At 41.1% G+C, this 19,393-nt stretch overlaps 1 protein-coding gene across 1 annotated transcript in view; it reads left to right on the top strand.

Moving 5' to 3' along the window:
* The first annotated feature begins 1,190 nt into the window (after positions 1-1,190).
* The window catches only part of MYH11 (myosin, heavy chain 11, smooth muscle), a 55,570-nt gene continuing 37,367 nt past the window's right edge, over positions 1,191-19,393 (top strand). Inside the window, 3 exon segments of the mRNA XM_010285388.1 lie at positions 1,191-1,532; positions 5,908-6,064; positions 14,786-14,813. Coding sequence (XP_010283690.1) covers positions 1,191-1,532; positions 5,908-6,064; positions 14,786-14,813 — 527 coding nt within the window.

The following is a 19,393-nucleotide window of genomic DNA, read 5'->3' on the forward strand; positions in this document are numbered from 1 at the left end:
CCGCTCCAGCTCCTCCCCGGCACCCCTCTCTGCTCCACTGCATGGCAGGTTTCCTGCCCTGTGTTAAACCACGTGTCCTCTGTTTACCCCTTTCCTCGGGGCCGTGTGTCCCACACGACAGAGCAGAACACTTCGAAAAGCTCCAGCATTATCAGCAAAGCTCTTGCAGCTACATCCTAACCTGCCAGAGCAGGAAAGCAGCTGCTTCCTCCCTCTCAAACACGGTGCAAAGCAGCCAAAACCCTCCCACTGCTCTCACCTCCAGAGCCGATATATCCACCTGCTTTATCCGAGTGCAACTGCACAATGCTGTTTTATCCACGTGCGACTGCGTGACACAGATGGATCATCCTTCCAATTTGAGCATCGTGGTTCAGATTAGATAATAGTTGATGCAATTTCCAGGCTTGTTTTATTTCTTCTCTCTCTCATGCAGTGGACATTTAAATTATCAGCTTGCACTGTCTGAACCATGAAAAGGTAGTAACTCTAAATTACTTCTCCTTCAGCAGCAGTACTGAAAACAATGTGGGTTTTTTCCCCATTTTTTCTTTTGACCTTTTCTTAATCTTACTCTTCTCCAGATGAAATGGTATTAGAGTGATTGGAAATAGTCCTAAGCAAAAAAAGTTAATTTCTGCCCTTTCTGGAACATAGCCTGGGAACTGTTCTCCTACTAATTATTTCATTATTGCACTGGTATTTCAGTGTGCACCCAACAGTATTTTGGTAATGAGAAATTTTGTATGTATCTGAATTCAATTAACTTTGCGATGGGCAAGAGATGAGGCTGCAGGAAGCCGTTCGGCTGGGAGTCTTGGTGCAGTCCTGACAGTCTTATTGCACAGACATTAGTTGTGCCTTACTTTGATTTTCAGTATACCACAAACATAATAAAGTAATAAGCCCAGGAGTGCTCATTTGTTTTAGTGCCATGAAGCTGTTGATTTAGGTGATTTCAGACACAGTAACAAAGGAATGGGAATCCAAAACACAGATACCCTAAGGTATTTATGCTGGCACCCAAAAAGAACCGCATGGCAGCATAAGATGTGACACAGGACCTATAGTGCTTTGGACCTACTGCGTGGCACAGATTTGACAGATGCATTTTGCCTGGAATGCCTCCACATTTGCCTTCCTTTAAAGCAGAATATTTTGCTTCCTCAACAGGTGTCTACTGACTCAAAATGGCTCAAAAAGCTCTCAGTGATGATGAGAAATTCCTCTTTGTGGACAAAAACTACATTAACAACCCACTTGCCCAGGCTGACTGGTCAGCAAAGAGACTGGTTTGGATTCCATCAGAGAAACATGGATTTGAAGCAGCAAGTATCAAGGAAGAGAAAGGGGATGAAGTGACAGTTGAACTGGCAGAAAATGGAAAGAAAGTGACACTGAGCAAAGATGACATCCAGAAGATGAACCCTCCAAAATTCTCTAAAGTGGAGGACATGGCAGAGCTGACTTGCCTCAATGAAGCTTCAGTGCTGCACAATCTAAGGGAGAGATACTTCTCAGGTTTAATTTATGTAAGTAGAATCAGACATGCACATGGCATTTCCTGTTGCATGCTACCATGTCCCATCACGAATAAGGTGGATGCCACCCACTGTCAGGGATACAGCCCTTGCATGTAACACTGCCGTGCAAGTACTCACCCCTCAGCAGTGGCATCCCAAACCAAAAACTTACTTAGGTCACCTTACTCCCTCCTCCTCCTTTAATAATTGCTTCTTTACTTAACTAAATGAAAACACATGAAGGTTTCTTCCCCAAAGGATATTATTGGCTTGGAAAGTACTCTTGATAGCTGAGCAACACCTCAGCGCTGCCGCTTTGAAATAAAGAAATAATTCAATAGGGACTTTTAAATTACTTCAGTGTAAACCTGAACAACTTTCCAGTAACTTGCAAAAAGAACATATGGAAAAGCCAAATCACGCGGTTTCTCAAGCAAAACTCCCACTGAAAGGCAGCTGACAAGTTCTGGTTTGGTGGGTGCTGGAGTAAAACCTTACGTTTGAATAAATGAATAAACCCACTGGAATTCAAGGGAGAACACTCATATGCTCCAGTGCATTACTGAAGTCATGCATCCACTAAAACTCGCCCCCCCTTCCCACCCCCATTGGGCAATTCACAGATCAGACAAGCCTGGACAAATTATGATCTCCTCTATGTTCATTTGAATTAGGGACAAGATTGTTCTGTCTTCCAGTCCACACAGGTATCGTAACACAAGCATATTTTGACATTAATAACCCTGTAATTTATTTGCATCAACAGTTAGCAAACTGCGCAGTAAGAAAGCACAGAAAGTTTCCGTGGAACTTAGGTGTTATCTCTGATCCTACAAGGAGGATACTCTTCTATAGCACAGCATAGGGAATCTGCAGTTTCAGTTTATGACAGACCATGATGAGTGGAAGTACAAAGCTTAAGTAACAAGGTTTTAGAAGCAGGAGTAGAGCTTTCATTGCTAATATGAGGAATGCTAAATTGGAAAGCAGGAAATGAAGCAGAAAATAAGATAGTTATATAGTACAACAAAGGAACTATTTCATTTTTATGCATAACTTAAGATCTTTCATTCAGGAATGTACTAAAATGCACATCACTGAGATTCCTGGAAGAAGCTAGACTTTCCATCTTTTCAGTATTTGAGTTTATTGGATTTTAAGTTTGCAGGTGAACATATGGACCTTTCACTTTCTACAGTAAGAGGAAATTAATTTCCAAAAGTGGATAATGCAACTAGAAATTAAAAAATTGTTCATGGAGAAAAAAAGAGAAGTATATCTGAAATTAAGTTTTCTTTCACAAGAAAGTAGACTAAGATGGTGGTAAATTAACAGTTATAAATAAAATACGTTGAGTTGTGTTGCAACAAGTTATTAGTATTTCCAGTAACTAAAACCTGCTTAAAACTGTCCAGCCTTAGAGTGCTGCCCTACTAGATACTGTCATACCTTTTAAAAAGATAGGCAAAACTAACCGCAAACCACCGTCTCCTGGCTTTGCCATGCAATGCCTACATGGCCGCCCTTGGAGTCCCATGCATACAAAAGATCAGGACGTTAACATCTTCCCCTTTAGAGCGTAACTCACGCAAGTGGGGAGTCCCAATTCTGCTGAAGAAAAAAGTCAACCTAGCTGAAAAAAAATAATCTGCCGCTTGCATTTAAATTAAATATGATTAAATAAAAAGATTCTGTGAAGAAATTCACAGAGTGACTGTACACTGGAAAAACACCCTGGCCTTTTCCTTCATCACAGATAATTAAGAAAGGGCATATTGCCACTAACTCATGTTTCACATTGCTCAGAACAAACAGAATCTGCCTTGTCCACACACAAATTAGACAAAAAAAAAATAAAGATCAATAAAATAGCAATGCAACTTCAGTGGACTTGCAAGTAGAATCAAGTTTCTTGTGCCTGTATTCATAGGCACTACTAATTCAGTCTTCACCTAACAGTGCAAAATGCCTTCTTAAATACAGAAAACCATATATGCACGCTGGAAGCAGAGGCGGGATTCTTCTGCCCAAACCTGGGCATTTACAACATAGATATGTGTATTTGTGCCAGCCTCTTAAAAACCCATCAGCAGTGGCTGTCCAAGGGACACACAAGCTCAGCGCTTGTGTGGACACTGTCCCTAAGATACTTCAAACCATGTTCTGCCTCCAGACCCTCTAGGGAGAGATACGGCTGGGGGTCCCCCCTCTCTGGGCTGGCCATACCCCAGGGAGAAGTATTTAAGGCACAAAAACTTCAAACCCCCCCTTTCAATCACACGTTTAGCCAGCTGGCTCGCCTACCTTCCAAACATCACATACATTAAATCTGGTTTCCTCAAATCCTTGCAAAGCAGATACCTTGAACTATAAGCAGTGCAACCAAGAGGTCTAGGTCAACTTCCCTGAGGTGAGAGAAGGTATCAGTCTCAGTTCAGTTAGAAACGGGGATGCCTGGACTTCATCAGCTCAGGCTTTTGCCCTGCCTTAACACCCCGCTGCTTGTGCCTCGAAGTTAGCTTTTCAAAGGTGTGTTACTGTATGCCTGGCTGTGCAAAGAGCCCTGCATGTGGCAAGTCAGGCAAATCCCTAGAAATCTCAGGGAAGTGAGGCCTAAATAATTTCCTGAATTGGAAGTTTACGCTCCTATTATTTTACTTGTTTGGGAATGATTAGTTGAATGCATACAGTAGATCTGTTTCTACTGCCAAAAGGCCTTGCTATGCTTTCCTTAAGGGCCTTGGTGGTCATTCTAGGATTAAAAAAAAAAAGTCACTTTTCAAGTGTATTATCCCAGCAGCACTAAAGTTCATTTTGACATGATTAGCACAGTATTTCATTCTGAACTCCAGCATCAATGAAAATCCAGCACGGTAATATCTACCTTCCACATTAAGGGTTTTAGCTTGGGGATACGAGAACTGGCGAAGAGCTTGATTTTCTTGTTACCTGACTTGAGACTATGGCGATGCAGCCACAACCTGAAACAGTAGGAGAGGTCTTCATCACCACCCAGAGCACCCCAGACGTTCCGCCCAGCACGGAGCACCCAACCTGCTCCTCGCTGCGGGATGCTCTCGCCGCGTTTGCCGAATACCATATAAAGTGCTCGGGCTGTGCCGAGACGGTGTTGTGCCATTTCCTATTATGGTCAGGAAAGGGAAATCCCTGCGCCCAGAGCCAAGGCTCCCAGATGCCATTTTACAGTCCCGCGCTGCAGTGCTTCCTACGGGGGAACGGAGCTTGAGCCATCCTTGGACACAGCCCCGGGATTAAGGCATGGCAGCAGCTGCAGGCCACAAAGCACTTGTTCATGCAGCACAGCAATTAAAAAAAAAAAATGCAAAACCAGTTATGCCTAAGTCAGAAAGAGGACAATTTCATTATTTCAGAGTTTTAAAACCATGCCAGTTTAAAAAGAAAAAACAAAACACACAACAAACACAGAGCCATAGGCCAGCTTAAATATCACAATATCCCTGCAATTATAAACTCATACATTTGTAATTTCTTTATTTTGGGGTTTTAATTTTTTTTTTAAATGAAAAACTCTAGTCAATTGCTTACTTTCAGTAACTGTTTGTGAAATATGGCTCACCATCTATTATCATATGCTACTATTTCTGCTCCAGTTCAATACCTGGAATATTCTGAAAGGAGGGAAAAATTAAAAAAAAAACTAACAAAACCTGGATGAACAGCTATCAGCTGGTAACCAGTGTTCTCGGTTGTCTACGTGTATATTTTTAAATGAATACCTTCATTAAACAGAAACCACGTTTTTCCTTTAATATCTTACAGAAATAGTCACATTGTGAGGGCATGACTATTCTGTTAAGACAACTATTTGGAGCTTGAGTGATTTTTTTTCAAGGACTCTCATCAATCATCATTGTTATATGGTGTCCATATAATCTTTTTTAAAAAAAACTTCTTCTAGCATCAATCCAAGCTCCTTACATTGGATTTCAGTTTACAGAATTTGACACCTACCTGAGCAGATGACATACTCTGGTATGAAAATACACATATAAAGAAATATTATGAATTACTACAGTTGTTACATCATCACACATAAGGGCAATTCACTACGTACTGAAAAGAACTGAAGTCAAGAAGCTCTAACATCAGACCATGGTGTTTCTACAGATTGCTAAATTCACATACTTTCTATCAGTTTGCTTATTAGAAATAATATTGTGCATTTGGAAACCACCCATACATGTACATTCAGAAATGGCTGCTTCATTTGTTACACTAGGCAGAACACAAAAGAGCATTATTTGCTAAAATCCTGTTAGTTCAATGCAGCTGATGTCTGTGGTTCCTAGACTAGACATAGCACACGATATTAATTCCAGTTTTAATTTGACTTTCCTTACAGACTTATTCAGGTCTCTTCTGCGTTGTGATAAATCCATACAAACAGCTGCCCATTTATTCAGAGAAGATTATCGACATGTACAAGGGAAAGAAGAGGCACGAGATGCCGCCCCACATCTATGCTATCGCGGACACAGCCTACAGGAGCATGCTGCAAGGTAGGCAAAGTCTAATGCTGCAGTTGTTAGAAATCGCTGCCCACTAACATGGAAGAAAACACCTTATAACCCCACATGTGCTCCTGCAAGAGCCACAGCCAGAAAAGATCTGTTATGGAGGGCGACATGGGCTTTCTAGAAGTTTCAGAGGAATTCTTTGGCAGGAACGGCAGTCCACAAACACTGTGACTCAAAAAGGAAAAACAATCCTTTTACCCATCTGTGTCGAGGCATGTGGGAAGGTTTCAAAGTCAAGCAAATAGTTTTGGCAAATACGGGCATGGAAAATGCTCCCTCTCCACCAGTGGGGACTATTCCAAAGTTAGCTGCTAGCGCTGCTGGATCTGTCAGCGTTGCTCCTTCTTCTCTCTCTCCCCTAGCAAAGCAAATTCACATAATGTTTTGGGGCTACTTTCATTACAGTCTAATGCTTTGGAGCCCTGAGTTGAGATGTGCTTTGTTTTCTAACAATAAAGGCAAGGAGCAGCAATGGGAAAGCAGTCAGGTCCCAAACGGTGTAAACAAAACCTTCAAAATTCACAGTGCTCTCCTTCTGCAGTCACTACTGACAGACCAAGGGGGGTTTGCTCTAAGGAAAAATCATAATTTAGGGATGAAAAAGCTCTAGTGATGCACGTATGAGGCTGCAACACCAACAAACTACAGGGACACAAGCAGTTGCCGTCTTGCTGCGACCCTGGGTGCTCCAGGAAACCAGCACTCTACAAAACGGTTTTAAATTTAAATGCCCTCATTAGGAGCCCGATCCTGCAGAAATTCTGGCCTGTAACTGTGGCTCAGCAAGGTTCACAGGCTTGGCCCAAAAGTTTAGGGCTTCCCAGTTGGAGCTTAAAATCTGACTGGTGAAAACAATAAACAGCATCTCAAAATCTCAGTTTATCAGCTAGATTAGTATTGATTTCTTTGCACTATTTACAAACATACACAGAACAGTGATTATTGCTGAGAAACTAATCCATTCAAAACCACTGCGCACTTTATCTGACAACGCAAATGAATTTACACAGGATTTCTCCTGCTGCACAGCACATCGTAATCACAAGGACTGCAGTACTCCTGTACTTGTCCTGCTTGAAACACAAATCTGATGAATCTACTAGAAGTTAGGAGTCAGTTTGGCATATCATAGTTAATTGCTATTTTCTAAACCAAGATTTAGACTAGACAAAGTCCCTCCCCACAATGAAAAAAGATCATCTTATATGTGTGTGCCAGGCGATTGAATCCACAGGAAGTACAATTGCCCAACCCCAGGCAGATTTCTACTGACTGAAAATACCAATCATAAGCCCTGTCATTTTGGTACAAGCAATATGTTTGTATATATACACATACACACATACCACTGGTGACTGTATCAAAGGCATCAAAACAGGTCTTTTCCCCCAAAAAAAGCCTGAGTACTCATATGTACTAACTGTAAGGCTAACAAAATAATCCAGATAACAAATCCTTAGAACTTTTGAAGATTATTTACTTACTTAAGTTGATTACCTAATTATAACTTAGGTTCCTGACTTTAGAATGTTACATTTTCAGATATAAGAGTGTTTGAAATATAGTTAATTCAACTCTAAACCCAGAGAACTAGGAATCTACTTTACAACATCAACCTTTTTTCTTCCTATGGTTTATGTAGCATTTCTTTTCTGGAGCTATTTCAGTTCCTTTATCTGAGTGCATCCCAGAAAGCAGAGCTACAGTGCAGCAGAGAGGAGGATCAATAAAGCAACGATAAAAGACATCCTGAAAACAGACCTTCCTCCATAGCGTAACAGCGAAGATTATACTTAAGTTGATTACCTAACTATAACTTAGGTTCCTGACTTCAGAATGTTACATTTTCAGATATGAGTGTTTGAAATATAGTTAATTCAACTCTAAACCCAGAGAACTAGGAATCTACTTTACAACATCAACCTTTTTTCTTCCTATGGTTTATGTAGCATTTCTTTTCTGGAGCTATTTCAGTTCCTTTATCTGAGTGCATCCCAGAAAGCAGAGCTACAGTGCAGCAGAGAGGAGGATCAATAAAGCAACGATAAAAGACATCCTGAAAACAGACCTTCCTCCATAGCGTAACAGCAGAATTATTCATGAAGATAGGCGTATAAAGTATGTCTAGGACTGAGGGGGCAGGTGCTTTTAAAATAACATGAGTTAGTAAATACAATTTTTGATGTAACTACCGTTACAAGAAACTTACTTGGCATAAGCTCATCCCGGTAAGCCACGGATCATGTATCTATCTTCCAGATCATCTCTTTAACTCTGTACTCTGCTTCCAGCACTGTCCAAAACTCCGAGCAAGCCCTGAAGTCAGAACAATCTTCTTGCCTCAGATCCTTTATTTAAGCAGCAGGCTTTGCAGGGGAGCTCTGCAAGAAGCTTCTGGCTCCTGCAGGTCATTAGCAGTTTTCTCATTCAGCTATGCAGAATACTGCTACTTGTCCCTAAAAATGGCATGGGGAAAAACAACTAGGAAAAGGCTACAAGCTATCTGCAGGAAAGAGAAAAAACCATACTACTACAGCCTATGCTGAAACAGGAAAATTGTTTTGGCCTGACGGTAGATGAGTTTTCTGCTTAACATGAAACTAGTATCAGCATAGATGAGCCTCATCCCAGCAGCATAAGGACCTCTTTCACTCTTCCTCCCTCTGACTGTCTCCTGTCCTTCCTAACATGCTCTCCCAAGCAGCAGTGAAGCCACTGGAGCTGGCCTGCCCTTTGCTGTCGTCGTTAAGTGTACCTAGAACAGCCTGGGTTCAGCTGTGACTCCCAGGCTGGGTGTTGGGAGGAGATAACAAGAGTGCATGCTTCTTTCTGTTCACTTTTTTGGTGCTCATAATTTCATGGCCCCACCAACTCTTGGGGAAGCTTTACACCTCGTTATTCATGTGCCCCCTTTGCAAAGAATTCTTTGTGACAGCAGAGAGGAGGCGGAGAGCAAGTAGAAAGAAAAGAGGAGGGAATAGATCACCAGTTGAACCTTTAAGAGAATGCTCTTTCACCGCCTCCCATCCTAACCACACACAGCTGGCACAGCAGCGGGAGAGTGGTCCCACAAGAGCTTGCATCACAAGCCCAGGACACCCACGCTTTAGTTGCTTATTTACTTGCACATGCCATTTTGGAGTCTCTCCATCTCTGAAGAGGGCCCCAGCTGGTTTTAAAGCTGTGCTTTTGTTTGTAAAAACGTACTCATGTTTTGTGCATAGAACTAAACCAAACCTCAAAATAACTCTAGTTATTCAGCCAAATTATATTCACATTGGAGTCGTGAAAGTGGGTGTCAACATGATTGTGTGTGTGTGTGCACGCAACAAGTATAGACATAGACAGCTTCATAGTTTTTTGTAAGCATATTTGCAAATGGAATATAAACAAAAATTCTTACTCATAAACATGGATCAGGGCACTGAATGTTTTCCTTGTGAAATTTCAGTATTGCTCCTTATCTGGGAAACTTGCATAGTTTCTTCTTGCCAAAGTAAAATACATCCTAGACTCATGAGACTGAAGAATTACATTCTGGTACTTCATGACCGGGGCCACTTGGCCAAGAGCAATCAGCTTTTTCAAATGTCTCGGGAAACCTTTATCTTTCAGTGAATCAAGCCTCAGTGTCTGCAGATTGCCGGTCCCGTTGCAGGCTCGTCATCTGGGAATCACAGCCCTTCACATTCTCACCTTCTCCTCTGTTGGCACAAACATCCAGCAAAAAAACATGAGCTGTGCACACTGCACTCCTCCTCTGCTTTAGAGACTTCCTTGGTTATTGTATTAATTAGGAATGATGTTTAAGTCCTATCAAAGTTGTTCTGGTGATAACACTTAGCTATGGTTAACAGAAATCAGATAATTGGACTTTCTTCCAAATATGCAGAAAAGCTGACATCTCACAGGACACGGGAATTAACAGAGATGTTGGCTGGGCAGAGATAAAATTTCCACTTGTTTCAAGTGGTTCTGAACATCCAGAACAGTTTTACAAATTACTGTCGTGCTGTCTCATGCTCAAACTGAGGTGCTTGTTGAATCTACTGATTACCACATCACTAAACAGTATGATTATTGTCCAGGCGGTCACTGATGCTCATTTCCAGCCAGAACAAGAATGAACTTTATCCACTTTAGTTTTCTTTAATCTAAAAGATTAAGAGAATATAATATACCATAAGAGCATTTTGTGTGTGTATCTGTCCCCAGGAGCTACACTGAACTGAGCTCTACTGGTTGTCTTTACAGACAAGCTAGATGACTACTACTATACTTGAGACTGCACTCATAAAAAACCCACCCTGTGCTTCTGCACCCATCCCTCTCTCCGGTGTTTTGGATAAAGTAGCTCCGCAGTGGCACAGCTGCCATACGAAGGGCTCGAGTCTCTTGTTCCAACTCTTGCGTTGCCAGCACCAGTCTTCACGCAGTCATGATGCAAAAGTGCTCCATGTGAAAACCACCCCTTCCTTTTTGCTGAATTAGTTTTAAGGTGGGTCACCCCTGCCTGGCACACGGCGTGGCTGCATGAATGCTGGTTGCAGCAGCAAGGAGAGGGCACTGCAGGCCAGGGAAGAGGAACTGGAGGTGGCTGTATGACTTCTTTCTACAGCACTGCCAGCTTCCAGTGATGATGGAGCCGAGACACCGGTCCACTAAGGATGAGTAATTCTGCTGCCTTCTGCCATCTTCCCTCCTTGCAGCAAACAGCAAATAAGCGATAAACAATACAAATGTGAAAAGTCAGGTTATGTAGCAGTAGTCATAGATATAACGTTTTAATGTGGATGATGAGGCTTATATTAAGTGTTCTGGCAATAAATCATCACAGATAAGTTCTATTACAGCTTTCTGCAGATTCAAGAAGTTTATCTATTTTCTGCAAAGCTGTTTTTATTCAAGCTGGAGTTAAAAATGGAAAAAACAAACAACATGGTAGTTGCTGGGAGGTATGGGGGGGAAACACAGTTCCCAAGATTTTAGGAAAGGAGGCTGCTATGAAAAGCCATCTGTTTACTGTGTCCTCCGCAGGGCTGTACAGAAATGTTCCCTTTAGGTAGTTACTAACAAATGTAAAGAAGCAGTAAGTGAGTGTTGGAACATGGCTTCAGTCTGTTTTTTCCTTTTATGGTAAAGCTGCCAACTTGCTGCTTCATTGTGATAAACCATCTGATTTTGTTTGTGATTAAGCAGAGCTAGCTGGTCTATCAAGAACAGAGGGACATGATTCTTACAAGCAATCTGGAGGTGTCTAGTGAAAAAGCTAAGCAGACTCCAGTAAAAAAGTGTCAACTGCGTGTTTAAGAAAGCTGGCCCTTTTAGAATGCAAATGTAGATCTCTATGCCATTAAGAATTGAGAAGAAAATAAAAAAATATCCCAAACATCTAATACAGACATACAGGGGTTGGACACAGTCTTCCAGGTAGTGTCAAATTTTTTAAAAAGATATTAACCATAAAGTTATTGGAAGCCAGAAGACATATTTTGTTACTTTTTAAGCCCCAGGAATTATGCTTAAGGAGTTTATTCATGCAAGTCATTCTCTTCTGATAGATCTATGTACATAAATTTGCAGACTCCCAAAATAGGGTACGGTCCTTTCTACATAGAATAAAATATTCCAGAAATAGGAGCAATTGAATGGGCGAGCCCTCGAAAGTGCATGAGACCAGTATCGGCAGCTCAAGTAGTAACAGAATAGGATTAGACTTCCTGATACATTTCATCCTTACCTTTGCAATTCGTTAAAACTGCTGAAGGAAATAGACTGACATCTGGAATTCTCCCCCCATGAATGTGCACAGGACAGTTTGTCAGCATGAGGTGTTGCAGGACAGGCTGCACAGTTCAGCAATGCAGGGCTGAAAGCTTCAAGACTTCATATGCCTGCCAAACACAAGGGAAGTTAGGAGGGTGTAAGTCCAGTGACCAAGAGAGAAGCTTGCAAGAATGCCATGGGGTCATTCAGCTACATGGAACAGGCAAATCGCACAGGTCCAATCCTGGAAGCCTTTCAGACTACAAGAGAAAGTTGAAAGAAAGTAAATAATTTTTATTTTCCTTCCAAGAACCCCCAATAGTCCTCAAGTATGTTGCTATCGGTCAGAGTCACAAAGTGCTGCTTCATCAGAAGGCATCCTTGAGAGCCAACAACCACTCAGCAGTCCTTGCCTCCAGTTTGAGTCCTTCCAGACCCAAAGACCCTCGTTCCCTCCATTTCCCTCTTATTCCCATTTCAGCAGGATTTGTTTCCTGTACTTGCATGAGGGGCTGGGCTGATTGAGTCCAAAGAAATTCAGTAACTCAGGCTTGGCTTGCACAGACTGTTCTCTATCCCAGAGGGCCCTTAGTGCAACTTCTGACCTTCCTAATCCTTCTTCTCCACTTACATTTCAGCAAAGCTGCCCCTACGCATGCACTCATGCAAGCCCCTGTGGTGGGCCAGTTTATGAGATACTTTCAGGAGGGGTTTTTCACTTACTGGGGAGCAAAAGAACGGCAGCAATGGGCAGCAAAGAGTAGTAAGAAAATACTTGGCTTGGAAGAGACCAACTATTTCTAATGTTCCCTGAGCTCAGAAATTCCATTGGCAACTCTGCATCAAGGAGTCACTTTTATTTTCTTTATGGTATTTATGGGTTTGTGATGCAATATCAATATATGCCCATGGTTTCTATTTGCACAACAGTGTATTTTTAGCAAAAATCCTACCACGGTCTCACTTTTTTTAACTTAAAAGAAAGCCTAGCTCAGTATCCTGCAGTGAAAAATAAACACAGCTCACAGCTCCTCTCCTCCCAAATATTTATGTGGAAGAGTCCTGCTGTGCTGATTGCTGACAAAGATCTCCAGTAGAAATGTAATGAGTCACTTTGCACCGATTTACTGAATAAAGCAGTTAAGCGGCACCATTTGCTGTGTGAGTGATCAATAACGCAGTTAATGTTACAGCTATGGAGGAACTGTGAATAAAACAGTTGTTTAATATCAATCCAAGTCATAGCAGAATCCTCTACTGCTTTTCCTAGACTGGCTGTAGTGCAGGCAGCAATTACAACTTCCAAGCTTAATAGGTCAAATTTATCTCCATTACCTTTACACAGTACAGAAAGCTTGTTTATCTCATAGTATTTATTACACACACGATCAACAACAGGAGCAAGCGAGCAGACAGGTAGCCCTGCAAGTCACTGAATAGAAGGAGGAAGGGGTTCATACCTTAATCTCTGACCAGAGGCTCCACTGGGCTAATGCTAGCTCTGCATCTGATAAATAATGCCAAACCATACAGAAACACTTGCTTCTGCCTTAATTACCTGCCTCAAGTCTCAGATTTGTATGAGATGCATACTTCTATGTATTTGAGAACTATGCATACTTCTCAAAAATGTATTTGACCTGTCTGGGAATTTATTTTCCTAAGTCAGAAGATTTTTCTACAGTCTGTACAAGGCAGTCTGTGACAGCCTCACTCAAAGAAGGGCCAACTTCAACACCAGGGCAGGTTGCTCAGAGTCTTGTTCAAGTCTACTTCCAAATAGCTCCGAGGGTGGAGATACCACACCTCTCTGGGCAACCTGTCCCAATGTTTGACCACTCCCACAGTGAAAAAAGTCATTTTACTTCAGAAGTGATCACAGCAAACACGCTAGTCATGCATCTTTACATAGAGGGCAGATTGTAAAACCTCCCATTACCCCCAGACTTTTCTGGAAGTCTTGCTTCAATGGAGCTTTACAAATAGTTGAACATTGTGGAGCACATTGTAAAACCTCAGTGGGTGTTCATTGTCCATCACAGCTGAGAGATCTTAGCCCGAGATCAGCTTTTTGGTAGAAAATTCTGTGTAGAAGTTCTGAAGGTAAAGAGGAACTCTGACTCTGAAAGCATAAGCAGGGAGGACCTCTGCAAGAGCAGCTTATGGATGTAATCCTAAACGTTGCTGCAGCATTACAGTGCACCGGAATCTGCTGCGCAGAAACCTGTTACATGCCTCACATAGTAGAAATGGAGATTTTGGTCCCTCTTTTTATAAAGTTTAATCCACAATGTGTTTCATGGTCCTGTTCATAGTAAAAAGCTGAAGAATACTTATGTACTTGTTGACATGCTCTTGTAAAATATGTGAAGTATCTTGGTTTATTTTGGAGCATATCGCAGAGAAATTACTCGTCCTCTTGATAAAAGTTGTCTCTCAGTCTGAAATGGAGAGTATATTATTTAGGTATTTGAACTGCTCTGCTTTCAAAATTTAAAGCTTTGCATAACCAGCTTAAAACATTTTAGTTTTTGATGCCTTATCTGTCCAGACTTTGTCTCAAGTGGGCTGCTAGCCATACTTCATAAGCGTAGCAAAAACTTGAGTTTCAGGTTCGAAATTTTCAATTATAATCTTCTTAGAGAGAGCCTGATCTTTTTGCTGTCCTCATTACAGTTCATCTCTAATGGAATTTACAAAAAATATTTTTGAACTCTTAACCTTTTGTTCATTTTTTGTACAAAATATTTCCATTAGAGATGCTTATTTGAATGGAAGGGCAAATTAAATAAGATGTGAACCAGTACTTTTGACTAATCATGGATTGGCAGATTTTGGAAAGTCTAGGCTGTTCAATGTAAATCCTTATAAATATAAGTGCTTCTGTCAGGACATAGCTGTTTTCCCTAATTAATGGATTTTTTTCTTTATTCACAGATCGAGAAGACCAGTCTATCCTGTGCACGTAAGTAAACTAAACTATTTTAGTATACCTCAATATTACAATGTTTGTCTTTATTCAAAATTGATTCAAATTCTGATGGAACTGACATATTCTCCTCACCTTCAGTAAGCTTGAACTCCAATCCCAGTAGATTTACCTGTTGATAAAATAAAAAGCAGGTATCAGTGCTGTAGGAATTCTTTAAATGCACAAACTTATTTTTTGAAATTGACTTTCTGAATTCAGAAATTTAAGAGTTTACCATGGACAATTGGGGAGTATGGTTGTAAAACTGCAGGTGTAGAGAGCACAAGGGATTTTACAAGCTTTCTAGAGGAAGCTGGGGAACTGAGAAAAGTGAGGAACACAAAGCATCCCAGATATTTACTGAACTGCTTTTCATTTTTAGCTGTTGGTAATTCACCGTAACTTCCTTATTCAGTTGTCAGTGTAGAAAAGTGCGATCTTTTACGTTCATGCTGTTGTTTTGTGCTGTTTGCATATATTGTAGCTAGAATGGGGAAGGCTTGGTACCTCCCTGCTGGCAGTGGCCAGCCCTGGAGCCTCTGCATGAGGCAGGGTCATGTTGGCTAAGAGGGCTCAGCAGCGCCCTGTGGCTCGGACCTTTCTGCAGTCTTTGCATAATCGGTTTAGGCAACGATGAAATACCAGCTAAGCCAGACCTGTTTTGAACTCTCTGATTTTTCTGTGTCCCAGCTTGCTGAAGGCCCCCTTGAGTTTTGGCCTGCCAGTGCTCAGATAGCACCAACGTGGGGGGCTCACCTGTCATATCATGGGTCAGGCAGTGATTTTATTGCAGTATGCTTTGCTGTGCACAACTTACTACTCCACAAAATCCCATTGGTGTATCATTCCCACTTATTTTGCAAAACACTCACTGTTGAACTGGACAGGGATCTCCTATTTGACCTTCATTTTTGATCATTTCTCCATTCCTCTATTGTTATTTAGTTGGTTTTATTTACTTGAAAGCCATCCATCAAGAATGCTTTTGACATAATTTTGTATTTGTTATATTAGGCATCTTCCAGTTTTCCTAATCAAAGGTAGGATTTTGTTTTGTGTAAATACTAATTATTGTTTGCAGAAGATGGCATGCGTGTAATTTATAGCAGGTTCATGCAGCGATGCTGTAGTCTGTTAAGTATTGTACATACTCATAGTCCCAAACTGAACTGATTTTAGGTTATCAGTGAAAATGCGTCTACTGACTTACTGAATGTATATTTATACTACAGTTTTTAAAAAGCATTGCTATTGATCACCAGCCATACAGTTACTTGTAAGGGCCACTGAAAAAATTCATCACACAAGAAAAAGTAAAAATTATATACTGTATCCCATACCATAACGGCTAGTATAGCTCTGACCTCTACTGTAACAAGACTTCATTACATGCAAGTATATCAATCAAGAATCTGTCTAAAAATGCATTAATACCAGAAAGAAATCTAAAATTGCTGCAATGATGAAATAAAAATTGACCATCACATTCTTCCCAGGATGAAACATGTCATGGTAATGAAGACTAATTTACGATATGCATTTCCTCCTTCTATTCCTGTACTTTAGTTTATTTTTCCATTAGTAAATCTTCAGATCTTCTTTTAACTTTGGACTATGAGGATTTTTAAGAAAGGGGCTTTCTTTTGCAAACCTATGCTTTTTTGTTCATGAAAATCCATTAAAGGATCCACTTCTGACATCTACTATACATTGAAAAGACCTTTTTTTTCACCTGGCCAGCTAAGCTGGAAACATAAAGTGTTTCACACCAACAATACATAAAATAGAGAGAATGAAATGTCTTTCCCATTTTGAAAACAGCTATAGTAAGCGATTCATCCAGACGTTTAGAGTAACTGCTGTATGTTGGATGCCATCATGACCCATAGCTTAAAACAGTCCTCACACATGTCTTTTAAACCAGAAAGATTAGTGAAGCTAAAACAAACGTACACAACTTTAACCACTACTGGTTTATCATGCTTGTTGACCTTATTTGGCTGTACAGAAAGAAGAAAGTTCACTTGGCTTTCAGCTGGGCAGCTGTCAAGAGGAAGTAATTTGCATTATTTTATAGAATTGCTAAAAATTCTAAGAAATTATCTTTTTCCCTAGAATATGTAACAATAACGGAAGACTTCATGGCATTGGTCAGTGGCAATCTTTTCTTTAAATAGCTACAGACTCAAACTTTTGAAGGCCTGTTACCTAAATTGTAAAAAATGTAGCTGTAAGGATTTATATATAAGTAGTTGCGGATGCTGCAGAAACTCATTTATGTTTAGTGATGCTGCAGTGTAGACTCTTGCATTCTTCCACTTATTGCTGCCTGTCTCCCACTTTTTGCTATTTGCCTTATGGGAATTGAGCAGGACAGCCAAACTACCGGTGACAAAATGCAAGCAGTAATTGTGCACTTTATTTTTAAATGTTCTGTGCTGTGTGCTGTGTACTACTTCTGCAAAATTATTGCATTGTTAGTAGAGCTCACCTGGAACCCAAAGGCCTGGTGGGATGCTGAGTACCTGGGACTCGCATGACATGCAGCTGGGGCATAGGCAGGGGCACAGATCTGAGAACTAGGCGTGATTCCGTGTTTCTCAGTATAAATATACTCATTCTCAGGACTTCACCCTCAGCTCATTCAACCTACCCTCATGTGGTTAAGTATTGTTTGCATTCTTTTCCAGTCCCTACCCTTTGTGTGATTAACTGTGGTATGTTTAAAATGCTCCATCTGTCTTTAATGCTCATGGGTTCTAATACTTCCTCAGAATTCCCGTCTTTCCTAGATTTCATTATTTCCTCTACATTTTCCTAATAACTACACACATACTGCCTTTGATCTGCTCTCCTCTGTGCACACATCCTTTCCACTGTTAGTTCTTTCCCATGGGCAGCATCACTGAACATCCTCTCATGTCATTCCCTCCCAGTTGCTCTCTGCCACTTTACAGTCAGCCTTAAAACCCCAGATTCTATCACGCACATTTACAAGCTGCCTCTCTGGAACATAAGAAACTTTATACCGTGGCTGTGCTTAGTAACTGATGTATCTGTGGCTGCATTATTATATTATAACAACATAACATATATAATAAATATACAATATATAATACTGCACTGAGGGTATGAAATCTTACTATTTTATGTGTCTGAAAATTAAGGCAGTTAGTATGCTTCCATCCTTGTGTTTTGGTCCCTGTACTGTTCTGGGCAGCCTCCACTGCTCTGCCTGGCTATTGGGAGTCCCTGAAATTCCTGCCTGGACTTAGGCATCCCCCGCTGCAGTCTCTCTTCTTTGACACCAGAGTTTGTCATGCAATATTCTGTGTTCACTCTTGCAAAGACCGTGCTGGTCAACAGAGACCAGTTAGATATTGCTGAAGGAAAAATCTCAAGAAATCTGTCAAGTTACTCAGAGACCTGAGCAACCTTGGTGCCTCAGCAACTAAGTTTGAATTGGACTAGGCAATGGCCAGTGAACAGGCTTGTGACTTTTCAAGCTTCTTCCAATGTAAGTAAAGCCACTAGTCCTCAAAGGAGATTTCTGGCTTTTAAGTTAAATTTTTACCGATACAAGTGGATCCTACTGGAGTTTTCAAAAGGTGTTTTACTAAAAATCCCACAGATCCTTATTTGCATAGCTAAGCACATGAGTGTTTTAAGGATCCCCCCTTAAACCTGTCTGATCTTGGGGTTATCATATTTTAGCCACTTCCTGAAAAAAAGCGGGTAGAATATTTTCTACAAAGCAGATGTGGCTAAAAGGAGCGTGCACAAGCTTCTGTTAAGCAAGAAACCACTTTAAATGAATGAGAAAAAAATCTGATCAAAATTCTGAACGTTTGGGGTCATATAAAGACATTGGAAAAAAAAGGTTTGTTAAACATTTTATAACCTTTTACTTTTTTTATACATGCATTTAGTTTGAATCAAAACATATGGTAGCAGGGTGATGTTTCCACTTAATTCAATACAGTAACAGACAAAATACTGGGCAAGACAGTGACATCCTGCCATTTTCCTGTTCCTCCCCTCTTTCTTTTTGGGCAAACTCTCCAGAGCCTCACCCGGCCATGGGATCTCAGCCTGCTTTCTCCCCCGACACGTGTCAAGAAGCAGAGTAATCCAGAACATCCTCCAAACTGCAAAGTCCCATTAGTCAAAAGTCTCCTCCACGAGAGAGCTAAACTCTTTTCTTTCCCAGCTCACTAATTCTCTAAAGCTGGAGCTGGCAAGCGTTGCTGCCTGGCCCTTCTCCCACACAGATATCTTGTGTGGCTTTAGACTCAGGGTGGAGCTTGGTGCCGAACCAGCTCGGTCTCTTTTGGGAATTTTTTTGTAAGTAAACTAGTAGGATCAGTGGGCTGGCTTCTGAGCGGGGTCTCTAGGTGGGTACAGCTGGTCTAGGACAAAGATTTTCATTATCTCTGCACATCTCATACTGTGGGATGAAGCCTGCCAAGCCCTAATGTGATTTAGAGCACCTCATTGACTGCCCTGTGCACAGAGGCTTCCCGCGGTGCCAGCATAGACAGATTAAGAGATGTGTGAACTGTCAATTTTTGTGG

Source organism: Phaethon lepturus, unplaced genomic scaffold (genome assembly GCF_000687285.1).
Source record: "Phaethon lepturus isolate BGI_N335 unplaced genomic scaffold, ASM68728v1 scaffold11444, whole genome shotgun sequence".
Taxonomy (NCBI): domain Eukaryota; kingdom Metazoa; phylum Chordata; class Aves; order Phaethontiformes; family Phaethontidae; genus Phaethon; species Phaethon lepturus.